Genomic DNA, 26,658 nt, shown 5'->3' on the forward strand with positions numbered 1-26,658 from the left:
GGGGGGGGGGTATTGGATGGGTAACTCGTACGCGTTAAACTTATATATCCAACGCATCAATACTCTCTCCTTACTTAGGATAATTACTCTTGTGTGTACTGTACATAAATGATACATTTAAAATGACTAAACATGATAAAACGAACTAAAAGAAGAAGAGATATCTTTATATAAGGGAAATATATCGAGAAAACTTATAAAAAATATGACTTAAAAGAAATTATTAAAACGGGGATAAGCGACATGACATGACATGGATATACAAATATCTCTACTATATGTTTTTTTTTCTTTTCAAGTTGATATATAGACCTGACGATTTTGAGTAACATTCTTACGAGGTACTCACTGCCTCACACTTATCTCGCGCTAGTACCATATTGTTCTTGCTACTAGCTCAATAAGAAGTATCTCATCGCTTATACTTGCATGCAGGAGAATTTAGGAGTTCTTCAACTAATCGTGAAGTAGTTGTATGGTGTGTGCAACGATATCTATACCGATCGCTACAGCAATATCGATGGAGGGAACCAATTTTTCAGTAGACATATAACCGGGGTAGATGTTTCGCATGCAAGCAATAAACGTGATATTCGATGACAATGAGCACTTCTGTTTCTCTCAAAGTTAACTTCCTCTTAACATTACGTACTTGCTCATTCGATCGAGAATAATTTAATGGGACCAAAATGCAACGTGATGCGTATCTTATGTACGATAGCTCAATTCTAGGTACGGAGTGAAATCTCATTTTACAATTACTGTCAATATAGATCTTATATCATTAGCTGCCAACGGCGCAATTGAAGTATATAGCTACGTTGTTGTTGGAATTATTTTTTTTTTACGTATATACACAAAATATATATGTCAGTTTCGAAAATTCGCACGAGAATGTATCTAGATGGTGGGACAAGTGATATCTGACTGCTGTGTATCGATATCTTGTCCCATCGTGTGAATCGCGCGTATAATCGTTTATCTATCACGCGTACTGCATTCGTTCAACGTTTACAATTTTTCCATCTTTGCGTTTGCTCTTTTACGTGTTCTCGAGAAAGTTTTGTCCTTTCTTCTATATGTATTTTCTCTTTGTACATGCGTGCCTACCTTACATCGCCGCCAACGCACGACAAGCTATCAGGAATAGGATTCTGTATCGTGCCGAGCATAGCGTTGCCCTGCGCGTTAGCCACTGTCGTTGGAACGGGACTTTGATAGCTCTGCGAGATTTGCGACTGATTTTGATGCTGCTGAGATTGCTGTTGCTGTTGTTGCTGTTGAGGTGTCGTGGATAAAGGACCACCGGGAGTCGGCGGCGCCGATCTACTGCTAGGAATAGCACCAGGCGGCAGAGGTGGCGACTTTGTACTCCGCGGTGAACTGTTCGGTGTTGATCGCGGCGACGCTTGGTGATTCTGTTGAGATGGATTGCATTAAATTAGTGATTACACTTCCAATTTTATATAAGAATGGAAAACAGCTTTGCTCCGTTATACGTCGCTCTCGCGGATATCAATTAAAATCAAAAGCAATTGGTATTTAATAAATCTCCTTTTTAATCTTATTTTTTGCGCAAAATATAGCGAATAAATTTGTTTAATTAACTTTAATCCAATTGACACAATCATATCCGTGATAGTACCTTTAGCATTTTCATGAGACCCTCCAGTTGTACCATGAGCTGCCTCCTGGAGTCTTGCAATGTCGCCAGATGCGTTTCCAATTCATCTTTCCTTTGCCTCAGAGCTCGCAATTCTGACATTAACGCCGGATTCTCTAAACCTGCTGCTTCTATCTCCTGTTGCCTTCTGTATGTGGAAATAAAAGTTTCCTTGAAACATTTTCAAGTGCATTGCATTATAAGGAAATGGAATATGTCGCGATTACATGTTACCGCATGATATTCCACTTCATAAATTTGTGTCTACATTATTATAAGCGATGTGACGTGTGGTTAATGTAGTAGTTAGAATATGAATCTCTAATGAATATGTCAGTCCAAGAGAAAGATCCGCGACAAATTGATCGATGTTGATGAACGCATTTGTCATTTCAATGCGAGCAATCGTCACTTGATCGTTGTCAGTAGAGTCAGTAGTTAACAGGTAATAGTTAGTTGATGATGTATTATTTCTCTTTGTTTCGTTGTGCGAGCTATGCAACCAAGGCAACACACAAAGCGAAACAGAACGTTCTGAACATGCGTGATCCTAGGATGGGTCAACAGGATGAAATCGAGGTTTAGGCTTGATATAAAGGAAGATAAACGACACAGGTATACCTTAACCTTGCTATCTCGCGCATTATTTCCTTGTTCTTTGCCTCTAACTGCGATATAAGCTCACGCTGCGCCCGCGACGCGTCCAACGACGCTAGGTTCGCGTCCGACGGTGCTCTGCCCTGCAAGCAGAAAAGTTATCACATATAAAACGACCTACACGGGGCAACATTCCCAATGGTACTCTAAACGATGCGTACTTACTGCTTGATCTCCCTGGGACATTCTGGACGCGGTACGAGGCTGTTAACGGGGCAGTTATGAAATTAATATTAGTGGCGCACACAGCGCGAAACGCGAAACGCAGAACAGTTTTAATTAGCTCCCGCGGCTTTTGTAAATTTAATAGAGTAGGCGCAATAATAACAAACGCGCTTCAAATATCAAAGCGAATTATAACACGCGTGTAGCTGTGTAAATATAGTGAGTATAGAATGAGTATGTAAATGTTAAAAGACTTACCATGGTCCTTGCTTCTTGTGCCAACCTTTGTGCATATCGTGCTATTAATTTATGTTCATCGTCCAGTCTTGAACTGTCCATACTGGACGATATACAAAAGAAATAAGTAAAGCATGGCGTCTACACGCAAATCGAAAGGCAAACGAATTGTACCGCAACGTAAATACGTTCGAACTTACCTTCTCAGGGTCGAACGGCTGTCCACTGATCCTGAATCAAAAGGAGCCATAAATCCTGGATCTGGAAAACCGTTGTGAGATGGTAAAGGTGACGGTGGGCTGGAACGTAGTGAATATATTTATTTGGATTGTAAAATTACGCTGTGAGAGACGGAGATAAGCGAAATATATGGAGTAATGCGCACAATAAAGATACTAACACTATGTGCGATAGATCTAACGTCTTCTCGGGTTGTTCCGGGAACCGCGGCAAGCTATTCTTCCCTTTCTCCGGGACGCATCTGAAGCTCTTCCGCAGCGAATGGCCAATCTGCTTGCTAGGTGACTTCTACCAACGAAAATTCAATTGTCGTTCCTTAGGAAATTGACAAGTTACGTTGCAAGTAAATATACAAATAAAGAATCAATGCGAAATCCCTTTCATGCAAACAATAACGTTTCAAGATCTGAAAAGACACGATTCTAAATAACACGTACAAAACTACTATACTCTCTCGTCTCGTGATCATTGTTGTGTGTCCCCGAGACTTTACCGCGCCAGAAGCAATCTTGACACAACTGATAAGAGTGGCACTTCTGACACCTGTAGCGGAATCCGGTGAAGTTCTCCTTGTGACACGCGTCGCACATTATAGGATGAGCCACTGAAACATCGAGATTACGTGAAATCTCTTCTACCAATCGGTCCTGGCTGATCTCATTTGGATTCCACGCGATTACCTGTCTCCACGGCTGCCATTCTGTGATACAACGGAAGCCAGATCAAGCAGTGTGGCCCAGGATCCGACATGAGCGTATCCAGAAAGTCGTTCACGGTGACTTTAGAGTTCTGTCGAGATATACGCCACGAGATTCGTTCCATTAGTATATTAACATATCAAACACAGCGTGCGCGCACACATAGCGTACATACCGCGGGAAAGATGGAATTAGCGAGACCGTCGGAGTATCCGAACGACGGAGATTCGTAGACGGCCGCTGTCAAAGCTAGAACTTCCTTCAGATAATCGGCGAACCTCCAGTGTATCATGTGTCCGTTGCTGTCGGATATTTGCGAGTATATATCTGCGCATCGAAATAAAATTTCATTGGTGAATTTGCTCGACGATCTATCTGTGCGAAGAGCATCTGTTTGCGACTTACAGCGGAATTTGTCCATGAGCTTTCCAGCGCATAACGTTGCTAGGGCTACCTTCACTGAGAATACGGATATTTTATTGTTCTCCCTGAAAGAATTGTTTGGTTTAAAGAGTCGCCAATGATCAAGTGAATAAGAATCGCGGCTGTTCTGCTCTACTTGTGACATATCCGATATTTTATTCGTGGATTTTATTGAACGGATTTAAAAAGAATTTCGACAGTTTTGAGGAATAAAAAGATTCCAACAGAAGATACCAGTATATCTTTAATTAATTTCACAAAAAATATAATAGAGTTTCAATTATGCTTTCGCGTGTATCTTCTTTTCTCTTGCATGTGTAGTATTTATTGTTAAAAGTACGATTAACCGGAGACTCATTGATATATGTTTAACACATTGACTGCCACGCTGATTTCCACTGATTGTATCGATGCTCAAACTCAAGTTTGAATCGTCAAATATGTGGTATCAATGCAATTCGCGATGCATATATTCGTGAGTTCATCTTATTGGCTTTCTACCGGCTATATATTTAATTTGTTATATGAAGTTTCTTGTGCTTTGTAAAAAAAATTAATGAGAGGTGGCGACATTACGCGCCAGTCACTGGTGACCAGCTTGGCAATCAAGGTGTTAATAACGATGTAGCAAGAAAGTATATCTACCCGCTGGTATAAGCAGCCAATAGCCAGTTCATCAACAAGGCCGTGGTTGCGTCGACTTTAGCTTGCTGGGACACTGGCACTCTCTTGTTCAGTGCATGAAACAGGGAAGACAGTAGTGTTTCGAGCCTGGATACCCCTAACGTGCTCGACGGCTCCAATGTGTTTAGACCGTTCTCCCGAAACGCCTCGATCACGTTCCATATGTCGACGTTGTGCACTGCATACGACAATTCATGCGTTATAACATCGTTATTATTATACAACCGTTATTATTATACAACGTTATTATTATACAACGAAATCACTTGAGATCGGAACGCCCGCGTCTTTTTCGTCCGATAACGCTGACGCAAAGCGCGCCGTCTTACTAATTAACGTAAATGCAATTATACAGAACGCAAGAAACAATTGTACAGAACGCGAGAGGAAATTAGCGTTCCGGAGTTAATATTCTGAAACACCCATCCGTGAGCGACGAAGATCTTTGTGCAGTTAACGATAACGCGTTTAATCCCGGATTACTGCTGCGGGTGAGAGAACAACCGTGACGGAACTACGCTTATTACAATTAAGTCAAAACTAAATTGTACTTGAAAACTTGAATTAATAAGAACAAGTGGAAGATGAAGTGGAAGATGAAAGCTCTAGAAAAGTTCTCTTCTTCGTGTTAATCTGGACTTTCAATCACGAGTCCAGATACATTTACTCGGAGATCTGCGTGAGAGTACACGCAGAAAAATGCATACTGCATTCGAACAAATGTCATCTGTTTCCAGTATTTTATAAGTTTATAGTCCGCAAATATATTGCAAATATATTGCAAATCATAAGCATGAAATTTATTACAAAACCATTCTAAATCCTTATAAGTTTAGCATTTTGACCAACAATATCAATTTAAAAGAAAAATTCGGTTTGCCTACTACATAGTGTTGAGTCAACTTTTACAATATTCATGTAAAGGAAATGAATTCTTCTCTTGAGTAATAATATGTACTCAATATAAGTTCCATATAAGCTCTCCTAAAATTTGTTATAAATATATTTTAAGACCATTATGAAGAAAATATATCTATTGCTGAAGATTAATTTAAAGAAGAAATAAGAGTAATCGTTTTTCTTAGCAATAGATTGATATTTTCTTGTGTGCAGTAATCCGGGAGTAATACAAATAAAAATACGTTCCAGAGATACGTTCTTCCACGAATGTGTCGAACATTATACTTACGGTGCACTTTCTTCTGAATAAATCTCAACTTGCAGGCGGTGCGATATGACGCGAATCGAATGGTATCGAAGTTCTGCTGCCGCATCTCCTGCAGGAGCTGCAAACGGCTCGTCTCCCCGCTGCTCCCGTTTCCCGATCCACCCGCACCTTCCTCCGCCATTTTCGCTGCACACAGAATGAACGCAGATAATCACGCTTATCTATTTCCTCTCGTCGATTCTTCGCGCGCATTCCTTCGCGATCGCTCACAGCGAGCCTGGTTTTGCAACGCGTAAATTTATGCACGATCTCGAGTTAGAGCGACACACACTGCTCGTACGTATCCCCCCTTTTTCTTTTTCCAGGAACAACAGCAAATTTATGCGGCGCGCAAAAGACCAGCGAATACACGCGGAGCGAAGGCCGCGCGATGATTAATCGCAAGGTCTGCTTCGTTTTCGAGCAACTTCTGCATCAGTGCAATAAATCAGAGTGAGACAAGTATACTTTCTTTCATCCTGACTTATTGCACCAGTGTGCACTGATTCAGAAGTTCTTCGAAAACGAATAGACAGCCAATTGACTCTCGCGCGATTCTCGACGAGCCTTTCGCTCGGCCGGGACGTGCGATTTCGCATCGCGCCGCGTCCGCAAACATTAAGCATTAAACGGAGCAAATAAAACAGAATGAAATTACGCGCCTCCAGCTGGAAAATAACGAGTATACCCGGAATAACTGCCGTCAGTTACAATTAAATGCAACTGCATCTTTCAGCAGCGGCTGCGTACGCGCGCGTATACACGCGCACACCGTGGAAAATTAGAAGCCGTGATTTCACGTAATTTCGCTTCGCGATCTCTCATGAGCCGCAGGTTCCTCCCTCCTACCTCCTGCTTTTAATTTCACGAAACTCACTCTGCATCACGCGTGTGAACGGCGCGGCAAAGCTGCATCTACTTCGCAGCTCGTGCAAGAGACGTAACGCCACGTCATTATTGCGAGAACGGAACCGTTTGTTGTCGACGGGTCCAGAAAGAGAAGGAGAAGGAGCAGACAAAGGGAGAGAGAGAGAAAAAGAGATAATTAGCGACGATTAGAGAGCACACGCGACGTACTTTATCTTACAGATGCATCATCGCGCGACTCGGCTATGCGGTTAACGAAATGGACATCGATATTGTTGTGGCTTCATCGTCTGTTGCGAGCTTTCTTTCCTCGTCGTTACATTGTTTTCTCTTTCGTGGAAACGTAGGCGAGGGCCCCACTTCCGGGAAAAAGAGTTGACTCTCCGAAGGCCGTTCAACCATGACGGTGTAACCCGCTTTACGTAAACGATCGACCCAGTTAGTGAACGTCAATATCCGACGGTGTAATTCATTTAAAACCGGCCGATATTTCGCGTTACACACACGCGAGTTCATCCTTTCAGCAAGTTACTCGCTGCCTCTCACCGAGACAATCGCCATGTCGCGTTGTAATCGACGTTCTAATTATGCGATTGTTCCGTACGGCTATTTGCGATACAATGATCGTAATTGAATTAACCCACTTACGGCTGACGCGCCGTTTGCGGAACTAGAATTCTATTACAAGTAAAATGAATTTCGTATTAAATAATTTCCTTTTTTGGACTTCCACTATCTGCTTCTCGAGGATATTAAGGTCCTACGGGAAAACGTATTAAAAATGAAAATGTTTGTTGCGAGATAAGCGAATAGAACGACACTCGGTCTCTTGCTTTAAAAAGTCCATGTATTAATAATGTGTCGTAAATGAAACGTAATTTTCAACTAACTCGACTTTATTATAAAGCAACCGATTTCAATTAACACGAGTTTCCCACATAAATAAAGACGCTGAACATAGTACGCAAACCTTTAATGTATATTTTATGATGTTATTGTTGCGCAGAATGCGCACGTATTTAAAATACCCTCGTTTTAAATAATATCCATTTGTTTTATCCCATTAACTATTTTTATCAAGAAATTTACTTTTTATTTCATTTGTACAATAATTCCGGATTAATTGCGTTCTCTTCCTGGCAAGATAAGCGGTTATATTCATAACATCAGAATATTGGCGCAATATTGCTGCAATTTTCATGACGCCAGATGACTTCTTCTTTTATGTACTGAAAAATTTTGTTGAATGAAGACGCGTCTGTGCGTGCTTATGTTAATCGCCAAGCAGGTAATATGCTATATACATATGAAAAGTATCTATCTGAATAAAAAGATAAAAACAGATACAATCCAACAGATACTCTTTCCGACTCAACATTTTCAGATAGCTGAGAGGATCAGTGCGCAAATGCGGAATAACGCCATCCTTAGGAAGGCAAAAGGGCCTAATTGGACGAACGAAGTGTTATATTGGATGCTAAGCGCCGAACACAGATACACGGAACATAGCGTCGAGCATCGCGCCGCGTCTAGATGGCCTTAATAATTGATCAGCACTTTGGCGCAACTAGCTGATCAGGAAGCAATGAGGGAATATCGGCCGATAGGTTCGACGGAATGAGGGAACTAAACGCGGATGCCTAAGTTTGAATCAATACGATAAGTGGGCCAGGTGGGGGAACGTAAGATCGGTCAAAGAAACGGGGGAACGGTCGGAAAGGGAACGCCGGGCGGTCAGGCGCGCTCGAGGGAACGCGCGAAATGGAGCGGCTAAAAGGCGCGGCCAACTTCAGCTCGCGTTGACAACAGTCAGATCTTTATCCGACTGACAATACCGTTTCGGAAGGAGTGCGGCGGTAACGGTGAAGGAAATTAGTGCGACACGAACGCGTATGTCGGTATGTAGTGCATTTCCGTGTGTGCTCACGTGGCACACGTAAATTCTTTCGCTTTTCCGTCGGCACGTCTGTCTGCAGTGTCTCGCCTGTAGTTCAAATTCGCGCGTACACCACTTGAATATGTCCGGTGTGTCTAACGCATTTAACGTATTCTTGCTGAAAACCTCGCGAAAAACAATAACACTCGCGCGCTGCATCGTGCATTCCGCAGTGTGGGGAGTTTAATGTAACACAGATAAAAAAACGAAGTAGTACAGCTGGATTCACTTGCGCGGGCCGTTAAGTAACCGATACGCGCGGGGGTAATTTTGTAATTACGCGCCTGCGCAGCTAGGGAAAAATGTCCTTTGGAATTTCTCTTTTTACAGTAGTAGCATCTTCTCGCCGATTAATCGCGCTACACGGTACAGTCTCATGTGAAAGATGATTCTCTACACATCGCCAATTGCTATTCTTGTGCGGAACACAGTGTATATATGGCATAATAGTCTTACGCAATATATGAGGTTATATCAATTTAGAATTTACCGTAGGAGTACACTATGCGCTCTAGAAAAACGTAACTTCACCGATTGGCTACTACACCGATCTGTAGCTACCTTTATGAACAGAAAAATTATGACAATTTGTGATTTTTGAGCTGTTTGTGAACTCTCGATATACATTCTCGCATTGGACAAAACGGAAAGTTCACACTCATCTCAAAAATTACACTTACAAAAATTACACGAGAAAAGAATACATGAAAATTTATATTCTGAATTATAAAGTTTATTTTTGCGAAATGAGATTTATTTGAAGTAAAATTATTATTAAACAAGGTAAAAACATTAAATGAAGTAAAATAAAATTTATTTCCGTAAAATACATTTTTATCCCACTTTTACCCAATAACAAATTATGTTCTTTTTCTAAATACACAAATAATTTTTCTATCTTCGTTTATGAAACGGTTTGAACTTTTTTTGATATTTTTCAAAAAGCATTCGGCATCCAATTAAACCTGACTCATGAGAATGACTGAAAAACAAATTCTTCCATTCGACTGTGTTGAAAGAACATAATTCAAACCGTTTAGTCAAACGCAAACAAGTGTACACTATGTTTCAAAAACTTTTTTCTCGATATGTTTTGGAACGCAGACGATGGTCCGACGAGAACTTGTTCTTTTCTTTATAAATTCTCAGAAGTTCCCCTCACTGGATCATTGGCTGCGTTCCAAGCTGCACGAGAGAAAAATGCGTTCAAGCAGTTTTGATACCAAGTGTACGTTAGTATTTGACCTTAAACAGACGCGTAACGTCGATAAACACTACACCACTCTTGTTTCAACTTCGCATCGCGCGTTCAACGTGAAATTAACCAGATTTTGAATTTCAGATGTTCAATGTCGATAGCATCATGTATAGACGGATTGATTTCGCTGTTTCAGACACCTCATTAGTGAATGATGAGCGCATCGACCTCGACGTTACGTCGTTACAACCGGTCAGACTTGAGTCATCGTTTCATTTGATTTTTAATGGCAAACCCGCGATAACAGAATATGAGAGCGAATAAATTTCGATTCCTCAATAAAACTGTCGTCAGAGTTAATGGTTTGTTTCGAATACCGAGTCTCTAGAGTTATTAAATCATTAAGCGTTATCTGGTAAATATTACGTTGCGTTTAGCAGAGAAAACTGCTTCGTAATTGTTCTAAAATTCGTGAATCTGATTGACAGATGCTTTTAGATTCAGCCAAAATTAAGAGCACACACCAATCAAATTCAGGAAATTTTAAAACAGTTGCAAGGGACCCTAGTAATATATGTCGATTTCTAAACGTATCGCAATGTTTCCTACAGCTTTATATACAGTATGTTCTTTGCTTTCTGTTTCTTTCTCTCTCTGATTCAAACTTTAAATCTTATACAAGAAAAAAGACTGAGAATAAAAAACAAGTAGCAAAAAGCACATTGTAGATTAGGCTTAACAAAACGTTTACGAAACGTTTCGGGAATGTTTCTAAACGGTATGCGCTACCTGGGGAGTTTTCTCTGCTCCGAACGCAGTCACAAATAATAATCACTAACGATTCAAGACGCCTAATAATAATCCCTATAATGTCCGGTAACACGTGCTAATTATCCGCAGTTATTTCTCCGACTTGTAGGGGGAAGAGCCCTCCTTTCCTCTCGTCACCGCAGGAAGCACCGCGCGCGTGATACACGTCAATTATAAATCAAATTATCGATGCCCTAGTGAATCGAAACACCTTCGGTTTGGCGGGGTCGACAACTTCCCAGTGGCGTGCTGAATGGTCGTCTCGCGTGCGCTACACTTCCTCGCCGCCGGATAAATATTTGATCGGACATCCCGAGTAGGAATGAAATATAAAAAAGAGAGAAGGAAGAGAAAAGAGTCACGCGAGAGGGAACAGACGACGGCCAAGCGGGTAATAAAAAAAGTACGGACCCCTTGCGATGGTCCGCGATAGCCTTTTACGAGGGTGCGCGCAAGCACCTAACCTGTTCTACCGGTCGGCGTAGCAATCTATCCACCTACCTGCCTGTCTACCTGGGGCGCTCCGTGCGCGCGTGTCGCCAACGAGCGTGCGATAAAAAAAGGTACCGACCGGGGCGTGTGGAGTCGCCGTGGCGTGCTCCTCGGAGGCTTCCCACGTAATCCCTTATCGCTCCCACTTCGCCATGAGCTTCGCCGCGAAAGGAAACGAGCCGCGGGCGAATAACAGTCGTTCGTCTCTGATCGCTCGCTCTCTCGCGTCTCGCACTCGTCAGCCCCGGCGCGGAACTGCTCGGCGCAGCGGCTCCGTCGGGTGCGCTTCGTGTCCCTCGGCCGGGGATCCGCCACACGTTCAGGAAGCACGCGCGAAATCCACGATTGTCGCAGCGAAAACGAATCCGACTCGTGGAACTGGCCGACGGGCGAGGCGTGGGTTCTCTCTCGCCGGGACGGCGTCACGATAAACAAGCCCGCTGCTGGGATGCCGATGTGACGCACGTCGCGAATTCCGCGGCCATCACTGGCCCGTGGCTGATACGCTCCACGACGCCACTGGCGCCGTCGCCGGCGTGAACGGGAGAACGGAGAATTGGACCGCGGGATGCGCGCGACAATTCGTATTTCAATCGCGCGCGCGCGCTACTGTGTGCAACGTGTTCCGTGCCGCAAGCCAGCACCTGGAAGCACTCTGTCGTGGAGTCCTGTTTGTCCCCCGATAGCTCGCATCCAGGTAGATACTGCTATCGATACTTTAATCCGACGAGTATGTCGCGAATATTCGAATTTAGCACAACGAATACTGTAAACATCTAGCGAATAAGCAAAGAATCATCGATAGAACGTAACGATACCTAACAGCGTATAACGTCTAAGTAGCTCGTATCAACATCATTGCAGGTTACTTTGGCACTTCGATGCCGCTAAAGCGATTCTGCAATATTCATAGAGACCATGTTATCCGGTGATATCTGAGTCGTTCCGAAAATATCAAACGTAAACACGCTCAAGAGATAAGATCAATATTTCCAGATGTTGACCTGATATTCTTTGCTTATTGGCTGGATTGTAAGAACTTTAGCTCGCATGCGCTCGATAAAAATGATCGAACTTGTCAAAAAATAATTAACTATTATCAAATTCAGGTAACGATGCGACGAAGTTACAATGAGGATTCGATTAATATTTCGTCGATACTGTGGTCCACTATATCGTATAGGTAGGCAGTAAAATTAATAATTAACACACACACACACACACACATATATATATATATATATATATATATATATATATATATATATATATATATGTTATGCGTAACAATTACATTATTGAGTAGGAAATTATAACATTAATGTTATTGTTACTCAATGGGAAGTTCCTTGATTTATTTTAAAGAGCGGTCCGGATTGTTAATTATATCTAAGACAGAAATCGCAATATAAAAACCAGTCGCACTTAATCTAATCTAACCTAACGTAATGTAACAACGTAAGGTATTAATGAACAAGTGTATCGAAAGTAAGCTTTATTAAATAATATGCAATACGCTAAATTCGGTGTTAAAATCGTAATTAAGTCGTAGTTGAACAAGAAATACCGTCTTTACACGCCAGTAACTTATTAAGAATCCGCAGAGATTTTCCGGTTTAACGATAAATGCAAAATCTTGAACATTTATATCGAATATACGTTAAGCTATTCCACAATATTCTTTCTCTCTAGGAATTTCCTGTGTTTTTGTCGTTGTTCATTATCGTATTTCAAGGACCTTTCTCGTTACCACGATTGTACTGCAGATAATTATTGCTAGGATAATTACAAAATTCACAAAATCCGGGTGGTCCATGCGCTCCCGGCGCTCCTCTAATACCCGGAACACCTGCGAACAAATGGAATTAGTACGATATTTCGTACAAAGTAAAGTTATGAATACCATATAGCAAAAATTATATTTAATGAAACATTCTGTAGTTATTCTGTAAATTTTCAGATGTTAAATTTACCGGAAAATTCATTTAGAATAATTTCTTTCTTAAAAGGGAGTTAAAATGTTCTAGATATTTCAAAGGAAATTGCCTTTGCCCTTTTTAAAGGAAAGAGAATTTCCCTTTTTTTTCAAGACAGGATCCTTTTACCTGGTCTACCTGGTTCACCTCTGTCTCCTTGTCTCCCGGGTGAACCAACCCCGTCATTACCAGGGGGTCCTGTTAAAAATAATACAATTATCCTATAGCTATCCAAAACAAATCTCGTAATAATGATATTTAATTATTAACGATGGCGTTATTTGACCTGGCAGCCCTCTCGGACCAGGTGGTCCTTCTATACCAATTCCTTCTGGACCTCCATCTCCTTTCTCTCCGCGTTCGCCAGACGGACCCTGTGGTCCTGTGGGACCCTGTGGGCCCGGTAAACCGACGAATCCACGTTCCCCCGGCAAACCTGGCGATCCTGGATCACCTAAATGATCGTAAACGGGATTAATCAGAGCCAGAATGTTTCATACACATACGTAGAACGATAAATATACTTTGAATCACATATATAATGAATTGCAAAAAGATTCAAATACAATGAAGTTGCGAGCTCACCAAACTATCAAAATTGAGAGTCATTATCTATAGCCTCACACACGCTATAATATAATTAATAAAATTAATAAAATTAAGAATAATAAATAATAACAATTAATAATAATGTAATTACTGAATACACACGCTTACAGTAATGATTCTCAATTTTAATGATGACCTCCCAATTTCATTGTGTTTTGCAATCCACTGTACTTCCTAAATTTCTTGGACTACAATCTCATTCAAAACGAACAGTATTTTCACTGGAAGCCATAGTAAATATTGTTTTTCAATGTCGCAAGAATGAATGTTTCACTTAAGCTTAACCTGGATTTTAACTCCATATCAGTAAATGTTTTAGTCAGAGTTATGACAGTTATCAGAGTAAGTATTTATGACAACAGAGCACATCAAATTGACTCTTCAATTTCAAATAAAGATATTGATTCGATGATTTAGAGTAAAGAATTCATTGTATATAAATGAAAGATAACTCGAATTCATGTGATTCTGTGATCACTTTACTTTTTGAGTGAAATTTCATTCAAAAAAATTTAGCGAGTATAATAATTGCGTTCATGCATTAAACTCAGCTCGTAGAAGAGATAACCAGAGATATCTTTTATTAGAACAGTTTGTCAAGGTCAATCGTATGATCGTATAATGAAAGCGAGATATTGAAAATCGAAAAGCAAAATCATTATGATGAAACGACAAGCATGAATCTTCACAACGGGACTGTTTCTGTTTCAAAAGAAAGGTCCGCCAGTGTAAGACACGTTGAGTGACTGATGAATTAATGAAATTACTCGACTAATCTACTATACGAGAGAAGCTTGCGTTATTCCGCGAGTAGGCCATAATTCCAGGCATTATCGATGCTCGCAGTTGATTTCGAGCAGGTAGGTGGGTAGATACCTGGAATGCCCCGATTTCCGGTTCGACCGGGACGGCCCTGTCGAGCCAATCCCGGCAACCCGGGTAGCCCTCGTAGACCGTCTGTTAGTTCTTTCAGCCTCTCTGCGACACATGCGGTATACCATTATCTTTATGGGCGCACGGCAGCGCGTGAGACGTTAGTCCGAACGTTGACCCGCCGACAGTGTTAAGTGTGCATGTGTCATTGTGCGATAACGCGTGGATGATACTTCAAGCATTTGTTTAGATGATTACTACGACAACGATGCTCTCGTGGCTGTTGTTTGCCAAAACGCCTCTTCTCGCGTTAGGCTCCTAGCGTTCCGCTCTACGTCCGAGACTCGTCTATAAACTAACAAGAAAGACCTAAAGTAGTATAGCTGATCTTTATGCGATTAATGTCGTGCCGAGCGCGAGTGATAAGTGCGTGGGGATCGGTAAACCCTGACTCGGGGGTGTACCTGGGCGACCTTGGGGACCAGGTGATCCGGGACGACCTGGACGGCCTCGGCCAGGCGGACCAGGTGGGCCTTGCATCAGTGCTGCCATCTCGGTCATCCGTTCTGTGTGTATACGGACGGTGATGAAGAATAGAGTCGCGGACAAGTCGCACGTATCCCTAGACGTGCACGCGAGACGCGTCTTTCATTAGCACGCCGCGAGAATTCGCAGATTCTCTCAATGAAATTATTAGATTATTATCTTACTAATTGCTCAACGACAAGATTGAAATAACGCCGTTGCCCTACATGTTAATTAAAGTTAACTGAAGCTTATAATGTATCCTCCGTTTCTTTCTGGATACGAAGATGAAGGGAATCAGAGAGACGGTGGAACGGTTAAACTTTAATTAACTTCAATTAATTTTTAGAGGGACGGTCGACGGCGAGCGAAAGAGATCGGGCACACTGATAAGATCACCTCTCAGCACACTGGCACAAATATCTCGAATCTCCGCTTCATTGATGCTACGACCGGGTGGCCCTTGAAGTCCCGGCGTACCCGTTTGACCTCTGTTCCCCGGTGGACCCTGTAAACCAGGTGCCCCATCCTTGCCGGCCATTCCAGGTAGTCCTATCTGGCCTTCTGGTCCTCGTTCTCCAGGAGCTCCTCTTTCACCTGGCTAATTGTTTATTTCATAATCATAGAATTGGTTTATTTCGAATTATCGGAACACGGCTGGAATTACTTGCATTCCTAATTAAGATATTTACAATTCCTGGTGCACCAGACGGGCCTCTAGGTCCGTCTAGACCTGGATTGCCGATACTATCGCTGTTCAGATAGACTGCATTTTCGTTCTGAGCTGGGAGACCAGGAAGCCCTGGTGGTCCTGGTGGCCCAGGTAGTCCCGATAAACCAGGTCTTCCTTCTAATCCCGGTATACCTGGTGCACCCGGTGAGCCAGCCGTCCCCTAAATATATAAAATATCAAATAGTTGCGCGTACACAATGTTTTAGTTTCGCGATTACCCACAGTTGGGAAGCAACGCTTTACCCGTTACAAGTTACTTTTTTTCAGTAACGACTTGACAGCGGCGTTACTGAATAATTAATACTGCGATTAGGAAATAATATAGTCAGAGAATCCTAATAACTTTGTTATTAGGAGAATCCTGATAACTAAAATTACATTACATGTTTCAGTTATCTTGTACTGAGAAAAAAATATCTAAAAAGTAGCAAATATTTATTCGGTAAGTACTAATAACATATTTAATTAAATCTAAATTCTCTTCTTTAAATAGATTAAACAATTATTTTCATGAAAAGCTAAGATTTTCTTAAGGTTTTAAGAAAATTTATGTTTTCATATTTGAAAAATATTTTATATTAATATAAGTCAATATGTTATTATACATAGCATCCACTGAATAAAATATTTATTATTTCTTGAATTCCACTTTAAAAATTTCCTTCTTCTGTTTCTTTTTGTCTTTCTTGTTTTCATCTTCAATCATTTAGCATTTATATACATAGTACTTTTCTGTCAAAATCACTTCCGTACGTTATGCTTTTTTTCTCTGTCTCTCACTCACGCTTTCACTCCCTAATAGCAACAAGATCTTGTAAGGATATCCTGGGGACTTATGCGGACATTTAGAAGTCCTCAGAATGTTTTTAGGATATTCTGAGGACTTATGCGGACATTTAGCAATCCTCTGGATGTCTTTGGGACATCTTGGATATCTTATGCTATGTGGGCTGTCACACACGCCGTTCGCAATGCCATCGGATGGTCGGATGGTAAGAGTCACAAATGTCTATACATGCTAGATCGCTAAGTTGGGGCTTTGACGTATGAAAAGGTTGTGATCGGCCGGATATTCGATTCGGCCATGACACCTTACAACAGAATATAGCCACTCCTGCTTTTTTCAGTTATTGTATGAGATATACGAAAATATTTGTATTTCTTTTTCAACTGTAATGAAATCAAATTTGTTACTGTCAATATGTAAAAAATACTTTCATTAATAACATTTATTGTAGTAACGGACGCAGAAAATAATAATAAAGCATTAATGTTATTATAGTAAAAAATATAGTTTTTATTACGACAAGTTACGCAGTATTATATTTGTAAGTATATATATTTAATGTTAATAAAGTTTTTAATATATAATTAACATCTGTATTATTCACTTATGGTTTTAATATACTTTTCCATACAACTGCAGGCATAGCAGATGCAGGAAGAGGACTAGTATCAAACTCAATCGAAGTACAAGATTCAAAAGAAATATTAACATCCGCAGGAACAGGATTAATAGCCGGAGTAGAAAATACAGAGAAGGCACAGCAAGATTTTTTAAACGCACATCGCTTGCGTTAGGTCTGTCCATAAAATCTGTTGCTACGAAGTGAGCACTACAGATTAAATAGCTTTTCTTTGGTGTAAAGTTTTTTCCGATGACATCGACCCACGTTTTTTAAATATTTGGTCGATTCATAGGAAATCTGAAATATTTAGAAATTTTTATTGAAACACAACCTTCAAATATTACAAAACTCTCATATTTATTATATGTAAATACCTATTCAGGTATTCTTACCTGAATAAATGAAAATCATCTTTTGTAGTTGTTTTTGCATTTCGGAATGCAACAACTGCTCGGCATTTTGATGTATTTTCACTTATAATTGTAAATATCACCACGCTATACGCATTAACATGCCGAATATCACATGTGCACTATATACACACCGTCGCCATTTTGTAGTAAGGTATCATAGCTGAATCCAGATATCCGATCGGCCTCAGCTCTTTTGACGAAGTTAGCTATCTAGTATAGTATAGACATCTGTGGCAGGAGTACATCAAGTGTACATGAGGAGAAATTTTGCGATTTCATATTTCGAATTAAAATCGATTTACAAAACACGTAAGATAAAAGTAAAGACAGTTTTATTATATAATATGAATCAATTGAACTCAATTGGAATCAATTGAACTCAGAACCTCTTCAGTTCAGCCGTTATGATGGTATGATAACCTTGCCTCCGTTTAACTAATTGCTTCGCGTAAATATACACCGGCTGTGTAAACCAACTCGCGGTTAGTATGTCGCTTTGCTTGCGCGAGACACTACTGTATTACTCTCTCGATTATGGGATGGGTGATAGCAAATTAGAAGAAACAAGGACTTAGAATTGGAAGAAAGAGGGACTTCAAAATTTGATGAAAAAAGTTATGGAAATTACTTGTTATTTTTTGAGTAACGACAATGAATTATTTTTCACACAAAATGATAAATGATATTATAAATTATTCATAAAAAGTAACTCTCAATCTCTCCCCCTTCCCTCTCCTTCGTTCTTACCGTGCTGCCCGGTAACCCGCGAGGTCCAACAGGACCTTGTTCGCCCTGTTGCCCTTTGTTTCCTTTTTGGGCCGATTTTCCATCTAGTCCCGGCTGTCCTGGTTTTCCAATGGGCCCTTCTAAACCACGAGGTCCTGGCGAACCCGGATCACCGCGTATACCTAGAAGTCCCTTATCGCACGCAACCACAAATATTCATGAAAAGTTACGTTATCTTACGTAGAAAGAAAATAATATACATATTAGATTTGGTTTCCGGGTTTGAGCTGCGTGGATTCATCTTTGTTTGATTCCGACGTTTTACGAACATTTCAGTCCGCTTTATCAGGCAGGAACGACTTGATGCCGAGTTGCTCCTGAGAGGTCTTCCTTATACAGCAGTTGGTATAGGATGCTGGATACTTTGGATGCTGTTTTTGTCGCAGATGACTAATGTTTTGTGTATTAGCTAATACTTTGTGTATTAACGAATCGAGGACCGATTGTTTTTGAGCTGGGTGATAGTGTGATTCGGCATGGAGATATCGGTTGGTGGTGTAGGTTTCCTGTAAACTTGTGATTGACCTGTAAACTTGGGTGACTCAGGGAGCCATTTGTTCTTATAACTAGGATATCCAGGAAAGGGAGTCTGTTATTTTATTCGACTTCCATTGTGAAAGTAATGTTGGGATGTTGTGTGTTATGTGTTGTCAGATGATGAAAGTATCATCTACATATCGGAGCCATATTCGGAGTTTCAACTGGCACTTTTGGATGACCTGAGATTCAAAATGTGCCATGAAGATATTAGCTATGACTGGAGAGATTGGGGATCCCATGCATCTGAAATCTGTTTATAGATTTGATTATTGTAGCTGAAATCGATTAGGGGGATGAGATCGGAAGGGACTTGTTTTGAGGTCTTGATTATTTTGATAGTGTCTGGAATTGGGACTTGCGTGAATAAGGAAATTCAAAAGCACTCCAACAATCTCAATAGGGATAATGGACAAAAAATCAGTCCAATCTGGCGATCCGTTCTCCCGGTTTCCAAAACATGACAGACAACAAATTTCCTACCACCATCTCTCCTGCTACTCCTCCTCCTTCCTGTCTCCTCCTCCCTCTCCCCCTATACCAACTACTATATAAGGAAGACCTCTCAGAAATAACTCGACATCGGGTTGTTCCTCCCTGATGAAGCGGACTGAATGTTCGCGAAACGTCGGAATCAAACAAAGATGAATCCACGTGGCTCAAACCCGGAAACCAAATCTAATATGCATGGACACCGCGAAAACCTAAAAAATCAAAATAATATACAATAAAACATCATTATATCGTACATCTCAAGTAACAAAATACCTGCGGTCCCGGTAATCCTGGAATTCCGTCTTTTCCTGGAACTCCAGGTGATCCTGGAGGACCTATCGGTCCGACCTCTCCTTTAATGCCTGGAAAACCGTCTTCGCCAGGAGGTCCGACAGGTCCTTCGGATCCGGGAGGTCCTGGTATCGCGCTATTACCCGTCAATCCCGGCGTACCTTTGAGAATAATACTAAATATTTTTTCCACGCTTTCTTTGTATTTATGATACATTCAGAGAAAAAAATGTAGCAATGGCAACTATATAGATGGCAACTATACGAGTTTTGTCTGTAGAATTAATATACGCAATTTAATAAATTATTTTGTAATTATTACAACTAAAACTGAATAGTTATGAGAACTGTATAGTAAGTAGCCTTAGTTGCAATAACTACAAAATAATTTATGAAACTATATACATTAATTCTACACACAAAATGCATATTTGTCATCTATATAATTGTTACCACCATATCCGAGTATATTTATTCTGTAAAATATATATATATGAAACAACCTTGACTAGTACAATCAATTTATAATAATAAGATATCTTAATGCCCAATTTTTGTTAAAACAATGGAATTGCGAACCATCTCGACCAGGTTCTCCGACATCACCCTTCGGACCCGTCTGGCCTGGTGGCCCCGGAGGTCCTGGTATTCCTGACGGTCCTGGTAAACCTGTTGGCCCCGGCAATCCTGTTACACCATGAGGACCCGGTGGTCCTGGAATGCTAGGAGCGTTGGTGAATATAACGTCGCCTTTGGGTCCAGATGGACCCATAGGACCAGGAGGACCTTGCGCACCGTCCTGCCCACGAGATCCATTTGATCCGGGGTATCCTCTTTCTCCACGTTCGCCTTAATATAATATTATTTTAAAATAATATTATTTTTAAACTTCATAATAATCTGGTTCATGTTTAATAATAATTTTTTCATATTTTCCTTGCCGCATATTTTCGTGTTGGATCAATCGTGAAAGCATCAAGTGACATTTTCAATAAACAAGAAAGAAAAGATTAATAAGAGCCAAGATTTCAGTTGCAAAACTCACTCAGTCTTCCAAAACTTTTGCATTTATGCAAGGGATATTGGTAGTGAATAATAATAATAATTATATTCTTGCGTGGTACTTATTGGCCAAATTTAAATTCTATTTAAGTTTGCAGAAAGATTTCTACACATATATGGTTAAGTTTTCCATTGAATATGGTAAAACAAAGCAACACACATTCATGTAAGTTCTATATATACAAGAAATACGAAAATGATAGCGTGATTATGTTAGTGACGATCGTCTCTGCATTATCGACATTGTTCGAGTTCGTCATCGACTCCAGCATCCTCTTAATAGAGTTTTGTTTCTTAGTTTTTTTTTTATTTTATTTTTTTCACGACCAAATGGTTTTTGCCACTGAGATCTCGCGTTAGTTCTTATTGGTTTTTTCTTTCAGTTGATTATGTATCAAAAAACCTAGTTGATCATTTAGTTTTAAATTTTCAACAAAAATGTTGAGTTTCCGTTATACGCACGGTCGGTTTTGATTTTCGAGTTACTTATAAGCGGTCAGTTTACAGACGTAGCGACAGATTGCAATAAATTGATTTACAATCATTGCGAATAAACGCATCTGGGTCAATGGGTATCGGTACGTGGAATCTCGTGCGCCGTCTGAGTCGTTTAATAGTCGCTATTAGAATTGTGATTTTTTTACAATGTTCATAAAATAGTCACGAAGACAAAATATATGGGCGACATAGCAGGCATTGCTGGCGCACTATCGATGAACGAGCGAGACTTCTTCGCTATAATAAACTTTATTAAGCCAAGCGATCTTCAGTTTGTCGTGTGTATGGCTCATGTTAAAAGTATCATCCTATTAACAGATTAACATGTTCACAAATGTACGAAGCATTACGTAAGATTATTGAACTCATCCTGAACGATCATTTGGAATAAAAGAGATCATATTTACAAATTATACTACAATAACTGTTAACTAAATGCAAGAAAAATGAGCTAAACTTATAACATTTATTAGACTAAAGAGAGATTATGGTCATAAGTTCCAAAACCCCAACGAATCAGTAAAAATAGAAATAAATAAATTTACTCATCGCATGCAATTTTGAAAAAGTGTTTGTAAATACCATATGTGATATTTCATAAGCCATTTCGTACACCCAACTATGATATTAGCAATCTATAGAGAAGATACTATAGAGATTTATACTATATGTAAGATACTATAGAGAATATGCTCCTCCATTTATTATGTGAGATATAGCTTTGTGACAATTGATCCGTGTGACTTCTAAGAGACCCAGTCTCTCAATTACTACAATTTCAGTATAGTCCAGAGAGCTTCACAAAAACATTATAAAATGAAATATAACCCCTTAACTATGATTTTTACTACAATTTTATAACTTTACTATAATTTTTACTACAGCATTTTCTTCATGTAAAATCGTAGATTGGACGGCAAATTGACTTGGATATTGTAGTGACTCGATTACATCGTGCACGATAATCAAGAATACTCGTTTCATCATATTCCCGCGCTCCATCGCCGACGAGAATAACGCGGTTATATGTATCTCGACGCGATTTCTAACAAGATCGAATTACATTGTCCAGCGTGTCTTCGGTCGCTATTAATGAACGTACGAATGGATTTAATCTGTTTCAATTAAGCGGTTCGTGAGATTCTTTTGTCTAAACGGCAGTATGTGATGTTTACCCTTTTCGCCTGGATATCCTGGGGCGCTATTATCGCCTCGTTCTCCTTTGGCTCCTTTTTCGCCCACAATAGGCGACCCAAGAGAACGCGACAATAATCCGCCTATCGTACTGTTTATGTTCCCTGGCGGGCCCGGGAATCCTCGAGGACCTTGATCTCCTTTCAAACCCGGGAAACCGGTATCGCCCTATTTGGAGTTTACTTTTCTATTGTTACTTTTGTCTCTCGCACAGAAATTCTTCAATTCTTAAAACCGCACTGAAATTTAAAATTCCATGACGCAACGCTCACCCTTTCACCACGATCGCCTTTTCGTCCTGGAAATCCTGGTAATCCCTGAGGACCCACGGGTCCAATTGATCCTTTGGAACCTTGTAGACCTGGGAAACCCCTCGCACCGGTATTACCTGGGGCTCCCTGATAAAATAATATTTCTTACTTTTACGCTCATCTATTCGTGTCTCGATAGCATAAAATGATTTATTAATCCTCCGAGAATGATAATATATCTTCGTTACTTTCAAGGCAACCCTCATGACAATTAAATCTTCATTGCCTTCCTCGATTTCCTCTTCAAAAATTATTGAAACTTCCTTTACCCTTCTAGTTCAGGATTACATAGCTTTTTTGTAAATTTTGGTTAAATTGCTAAGTACTTTATTTTTAATGTTTTTCTTAGCAAAAATGTTCCGAGAAATGATCACTTCTTAGAATGACTTGGACATAAATGAATCTGATTGCCATTCGGAGTTTTAAATTGCGAGATAAGCAACGATAACGTACTATTCTGCCTTGCTCCCCGGGTGGCCCACGTTGTCCTGGAAGTCCAATTAAACCTGGTGCACCTATTGGTCCTTGTGCTCCGGGTGGACCAGGTGATCCCTGATTTTGAATCGATAGAGACATGTGTCTGCATGAATTTATTTTAGAATATGTGATAATAACTCATAGATCGTAACATATGTCGAATTTAATTCAGTCGGTTAGTGCAGGTTGATTTCGCGAGAGTACACAAAATCTTATTAGTGTGTGGACGCAAAATCCCGAGAGCAATGGATAACAAATTAGTTCAAGTTTCATCAGAATATTCGAATCATATATACGGAAAAAAGAAAAAAAAAGTTGGATTAGATTGCTGTCCTATATTACTAATCATTTGTTGTGGGTATTGGTATTTTGTTAAGGCTCCTAGGGATCATCCATCTCTTTTTAATGATGTCAGAAACGAGAAAACGCATGCTAGAAATTCTTGCAAAATACGTCGAGATAAACAGATATATCCACAAAACGACATTTGTGATCGATTAAGTACACCTCTAAAATATTCCGTACACTTTCCTTTTGTTCTAAAAATCAATAGATAATCGGAAAATTAATATGACAAGATAATGAGGAAATTAGATTAGAAAAGATGATTGCACGTCACATTTATTTTATAATTACCTGTTGATTGTTAGAACAAAAGGAAAGTGTACGGAATATTTTAGAGGTGTACTTAATCGATCACAAATGTCGTTTTGTGGATATATCTGTTTATCTCGATGTACTTTGCAGGAATTTTTAGCATGCGTTTTCTCGCTTCTGACGTTATTAAAAAGAGATGGATGATGCGACTTTCCAGGAGCCTTAAATTAGCAAAACTATTTTTCTCAGTGAAGTATATTGCCTACTCATAGGCGTTGTTATTTTTGATACTAAAAAATTCGCAAGATTTCTCCTGTAATTGCCCAATAATTAATAGATATAGATCGTAAAAAATGCATTGCGCAATTTTGAAATTCTTACGTTTGTGCCGTTGAATCCACGTGATCCCTGCGGACAGATCATCTCGCAGGCGGGTTTTATCAGCGAGGCGGCTACCTGCGTGATAACGCTGGGCAAATGTTTGCAAATCTTAAGTCTTTTCGAAATATATCGAACTTACCGGTAACTCCTCGCACGTTTCTCGTTCCGGTCGCGTAGGATCGCAGTTTAGTACCATCCATTGTATGTCGATCTAAATGTGATGCAAATAGATACTTGGTCAATTTAATAATTTTGAACGGTGCACAAACAAATTACATGATTGACCTGAACTACGAATGTGTTTTTACTGCAATAAATGTTACATTAAATCTTGCTATAATTTTAATCATTTTAATTTAAGAATAAACTCCTTAATAACTGACATTAAACAGCCTAAGGAGCGATTTTTCAATAGCAGTTTAAACTTAAATTCAAGTTTAAACTCTATTCTAACAATGTATTTGTTTCGTTTAAACAGAGTTTAAGTTGAAATCTAAGTTTAAACTATCATTGAAAAATCGGCCCTAAGTGTCACAATTAACAAGAAGAACAAAGCCAACATAAGCCACAACGCGAGATTTCAATTGCGAAACTCACTCTCGATCGTGATGAAAATAAAACTTCATTAATCTATCTTGTTGATGGTACATCAGAGATCCTTGATCGTTTAATTGATTTTCTTTCATATACCATATACGTCGTCGCCACGTTTGCTTACTTCTATTTATTGGTTCTATTTATCTCATACTTTAACATCGTTCTGAATGTGGGCCAAAGAGTCTAATATTAAATTTCGTCCCCTTTCACACTGATAGTTCTAGCCTCGTTTCGCGTAAAGCGGTCTGTAATCAAGTAGCGGACTGCTTAATTGTACTGACCGACACGTAACGTTATCTTGTAAAGATGCGCATTCCTCGCGCAATGACATAATAGCTATGCAATTCAGGAGCGTCAGATGTGTAATACACGCATGCGAGTTGATCTTTATAAATAGTTCAGCTCACTTTCACCGAAAAATATGCGATTAAGGAGTAAGTAGATCCAAATTAAATTAAGAATGTCACTTTCAGCGGGTATTATAAACATTTTTGGACTTTTTATATGCGTAAGATCTTTGTGTCTAAAAAGATTAGACTGAAACTGAAAGATTCACTAGGATATCATTTTGATTATATCATCTTACAACTTGTTGGATTTGTACTTTTGCTATTTTATTATTAATTATAACATTCTTTTCTTTTATAGTATTAGGAAAATCATATTCTCTAAATTTCTTAAAGTAAAATTTTATTTAAACAGTAAGAACCACTGAGTCGCTCGAATTTAAGTGATTTTTCACTCACATAGAGTAAATTCTGCATTGTAGGAAATTTAGAGAGTGCGTTATCTACCGAGGAATATTTTAAATATTGTTTTAACACAAGTGTTAAAAATATTAATAGAACTTACCGGTACTGTTACTTTACCATTACTCATCTTGGCTATTGACAGATTACCATCGACTTTAATCGGACCGTGCGGCTTCAGCTTTTCCGTACCAATGTGTTCGCAATCGATGTGCAACACCAGCTTGTCCTTGAACACTCCGAAATTTAATTTGTGCCAGCTTTTGTCAAACACCTGTTTAATAAAAAACCAACTGTTATTCCTTTTAGTGTTATTACCTAATCTAACGAAATGTAGTCAGCTATTTAGCTGACAGTTAACATAATTCTCCATTTTATCCAATCTATAGGCAAGATAATCTGTAAAGGGGATAAGCGATCGCTGAATAGAATTGATTAACAACTGTCATTGCGCAGAAATATGCGTCATTATGAAACGTGTGAAATGTCCGCAAGTGTCGCGATTATTAATGATGAAGAAAAAGAGAGATGAGATCCCACACATTGCGATGATACATTCTTATCGCTATATCATCGATAGTACAGCGCATAACCCTGTTTTCTGTCACGCGAACGACAGGACTCTGGCGCTGCAAGCCTCTTCAAGTGACATTTGCGCAAGAGAGAAGCGATTTAAACGTTCTTTACATCTGCCCTGATGACGGGACGATTCACGCGCCTACTTTTATGCGACCGGCAGCATATCTTGGGACTGCTTACGTAACGATTTCATGGGACAATTGACAAAACATACGTAATAATCGATTAGCTAAATCGCTTTGGCGGCAGCTCCGATTCCCCTCCCCCCCCCTCTCTCTCTCTCTCTCTCT

The 26,658-nt window shown here is 39.8% G+C and overlaps 2 protein-coding genes and 1 long non-coding RNA gene across 14 annotated transcripts in view; 1 reads left to right on the forward strand and 2 right to left on the reverse strand.

Annotated features, from left to right (window-relative positions):
- The window catches only part of LOC116850811 (dystrobrevin beta), a 20,477-nt gene extending 8,724 nt beyond the window's left edge, over positions 1 to 11,753 (reverse strand). For 4 of the 5 annotated variants that reach the window (XR_004379445.1, XM_032829501.1, XM_032829499.1 and 1 more), the window contains exons 1-14: positions 11,287 to 11,753; positions 5,957 to 6,121; positions 4,729 to 4,945; positions 4,066 to 4,148; positions 3,836 to 3,987; positions 3,643 to 3,751; positions 3,400 to 3,566; positions 3,123 to 3,250; positions 2,923 to 3,021; positions 2,744 to 2,825; positions 2,486 to 2,524; positions 2,285 to 2,403; positions 1,646 to 1,811; positions 1,111 to 1,418 (exon numbers count right to left, since the gene is read on the reverse strand). Coding sequence is in view for 4 of the 5 variants with exons in the window: in XM_032829501.1 (XP_032685392.1) it covers positions 1,111 to 1,418; positions 1,646 to 1,811; positions 2,285 to 2,403; positions 2,486 to 2,524; positions 2,744 to 2,825; positions 2,923 to 3,021; positions 3,123 to 3,250; positions 3,400 to 3,566; positions 3,643 to 3,751; positions 3,836 to 3,987; positions 4,066 to 4,148; positions 4,729 to 4,945; positions 5,957 to 6,116 (1,829 nt within the window). In the remaining variant the exon portion in view is untranslated. The remainder of the gene's footprint in view (positions 1 to 1,110; positions 1,419 to 1,645; positions 1,812 to 2,284; positions 2,404 to 2,485; positions 2,525 to 2,743; positions 2,826 to 2,922; positions 3,022 to 3,122; positions 3,251 to 3,399; positions 3,567 to 3,642; positions 3,752 to 3,835; positions 3,988 to 4,065; positions 4,149 to 4,728; positions 4,946 to 5,956; positions 6,122 to 11,286) is intronic. The other variant, XM_032829500.1, reaches the window with a different exon arrangement.
- Positions 11,754 to 11,778: 25 nt separating this feature from the next.
- Positions 11,779 to 18,619, forward strand: LOC116850818. Of its 2 annotated transcripts, XR_004379447.1 has the most exons (4): positions 11,779 to 11,974; positions 12,387 to 12,460; positions 16,386 to 16,435; positions 16,796 to 18,619. It is a non-coding gene; the product is annotated as an uncharacterized LOC116850818 (long non-coding RNA). The 2 variants fall into 2 exon arrangements; XR_004379446.1 differs by having other exon boundaries at positions 12,387 to 16,435.
- LOC116850810 (collagen alpha-2(IX) chain-like) overlaps positions 12,975 to 26,658 on the reverse strand; it is a 30,435-nt gene continuing 16,751 nt past the window's right edge. For 3 of the 7 annotated variants that reach the window (XM_032829494.1, XM_032829491.1, XM_032829493.1), the window contains exons 5-19: positions 25,893 to 26,063; positions 24,583 to 24,654; positions 24,444 to 24,518; positions 23,442 to 23,540; positions 22,950 to 23,075; positions 22,659 to 22,845; positions 20,503 to 20,772; positions 19,907 to 20,085; positions 18,563 to 18,733; positions 15,953 to 16,153; positions 15,660 to 15,861; positions 14,739 to 14,840; positions 13,540 to 13,707; positions 13,383 to 13,451; positions 12,975 to 13,126 (exon numbers count right to left, since the gene is read on the reverse strand). In XM_032829494.1, coding sequence (XP_032685385.1) covers positions 13,008 to 13,126; positions 13,383 to 13,451; positions 13,540 to 13,707; positions 14,739 to 14,840; positions 15,660 to 15,861; positions 15,953 to 16,153; positions 18,563 to 18,733; positions 19,907 to 20,085; positions 20,503 to 20,772; positions 22,659 to 22,845; positions 22,950 to 23,075; positions 23,442 to 23,540; positions 24,444 to 24,518; positions 24,583 to 24,654; positions 25,893 to 26,063 — 2,211 coding nt within the window. In that variant the 3' untranslated portion in view covers positions 12,975 to 13,007. Of the gene's footprint in view, positions 13,127 to 13,382; positions 13,452 to 13,539; positions 13,708 to 14,738; positions 14,841 to 14,938; positions 15,091 to 15,199; positions 15,358 to 15,659; positions 15,862 to 15,952; positions 16,154 to 18,562; positions 18,734 to 19,906; positions 20,086 to 20,502; positions 20,773 to 22,658; positions 22,846 to 22,949; positions 23,076 to 23,441; positions 23,541 to 24,443; positions 24,519 to 24,582; positions 24,655 to 25,892; positions 26,064 to 26,658 lie in introns of those variants that run through there. The other 4 variants (XM_032829492.1, XM_032829496.1, XM_032829497.1 and 1 more) reach the window with 4 other exon arrangements.

The sequence above is a fragment of the Odontomachus brunneus genome, unplaced genomic scaffold (genome assembly GCF_010583005.1).
Source record: "Odontomachus brunneus isolate Ranch 3 - 2012 unplaced genomic scaffold, Obru_v1 Obru_scaffold_156, whole genome shotgun sequence".
Classification (NCBI taxonomy): domain Eukaryota; kingdom Metazoa; phylum Arthropoda; class Insecta; order Hymenoptera; family Formicidae; genus Odontomachus; species Odontomachus brunneus.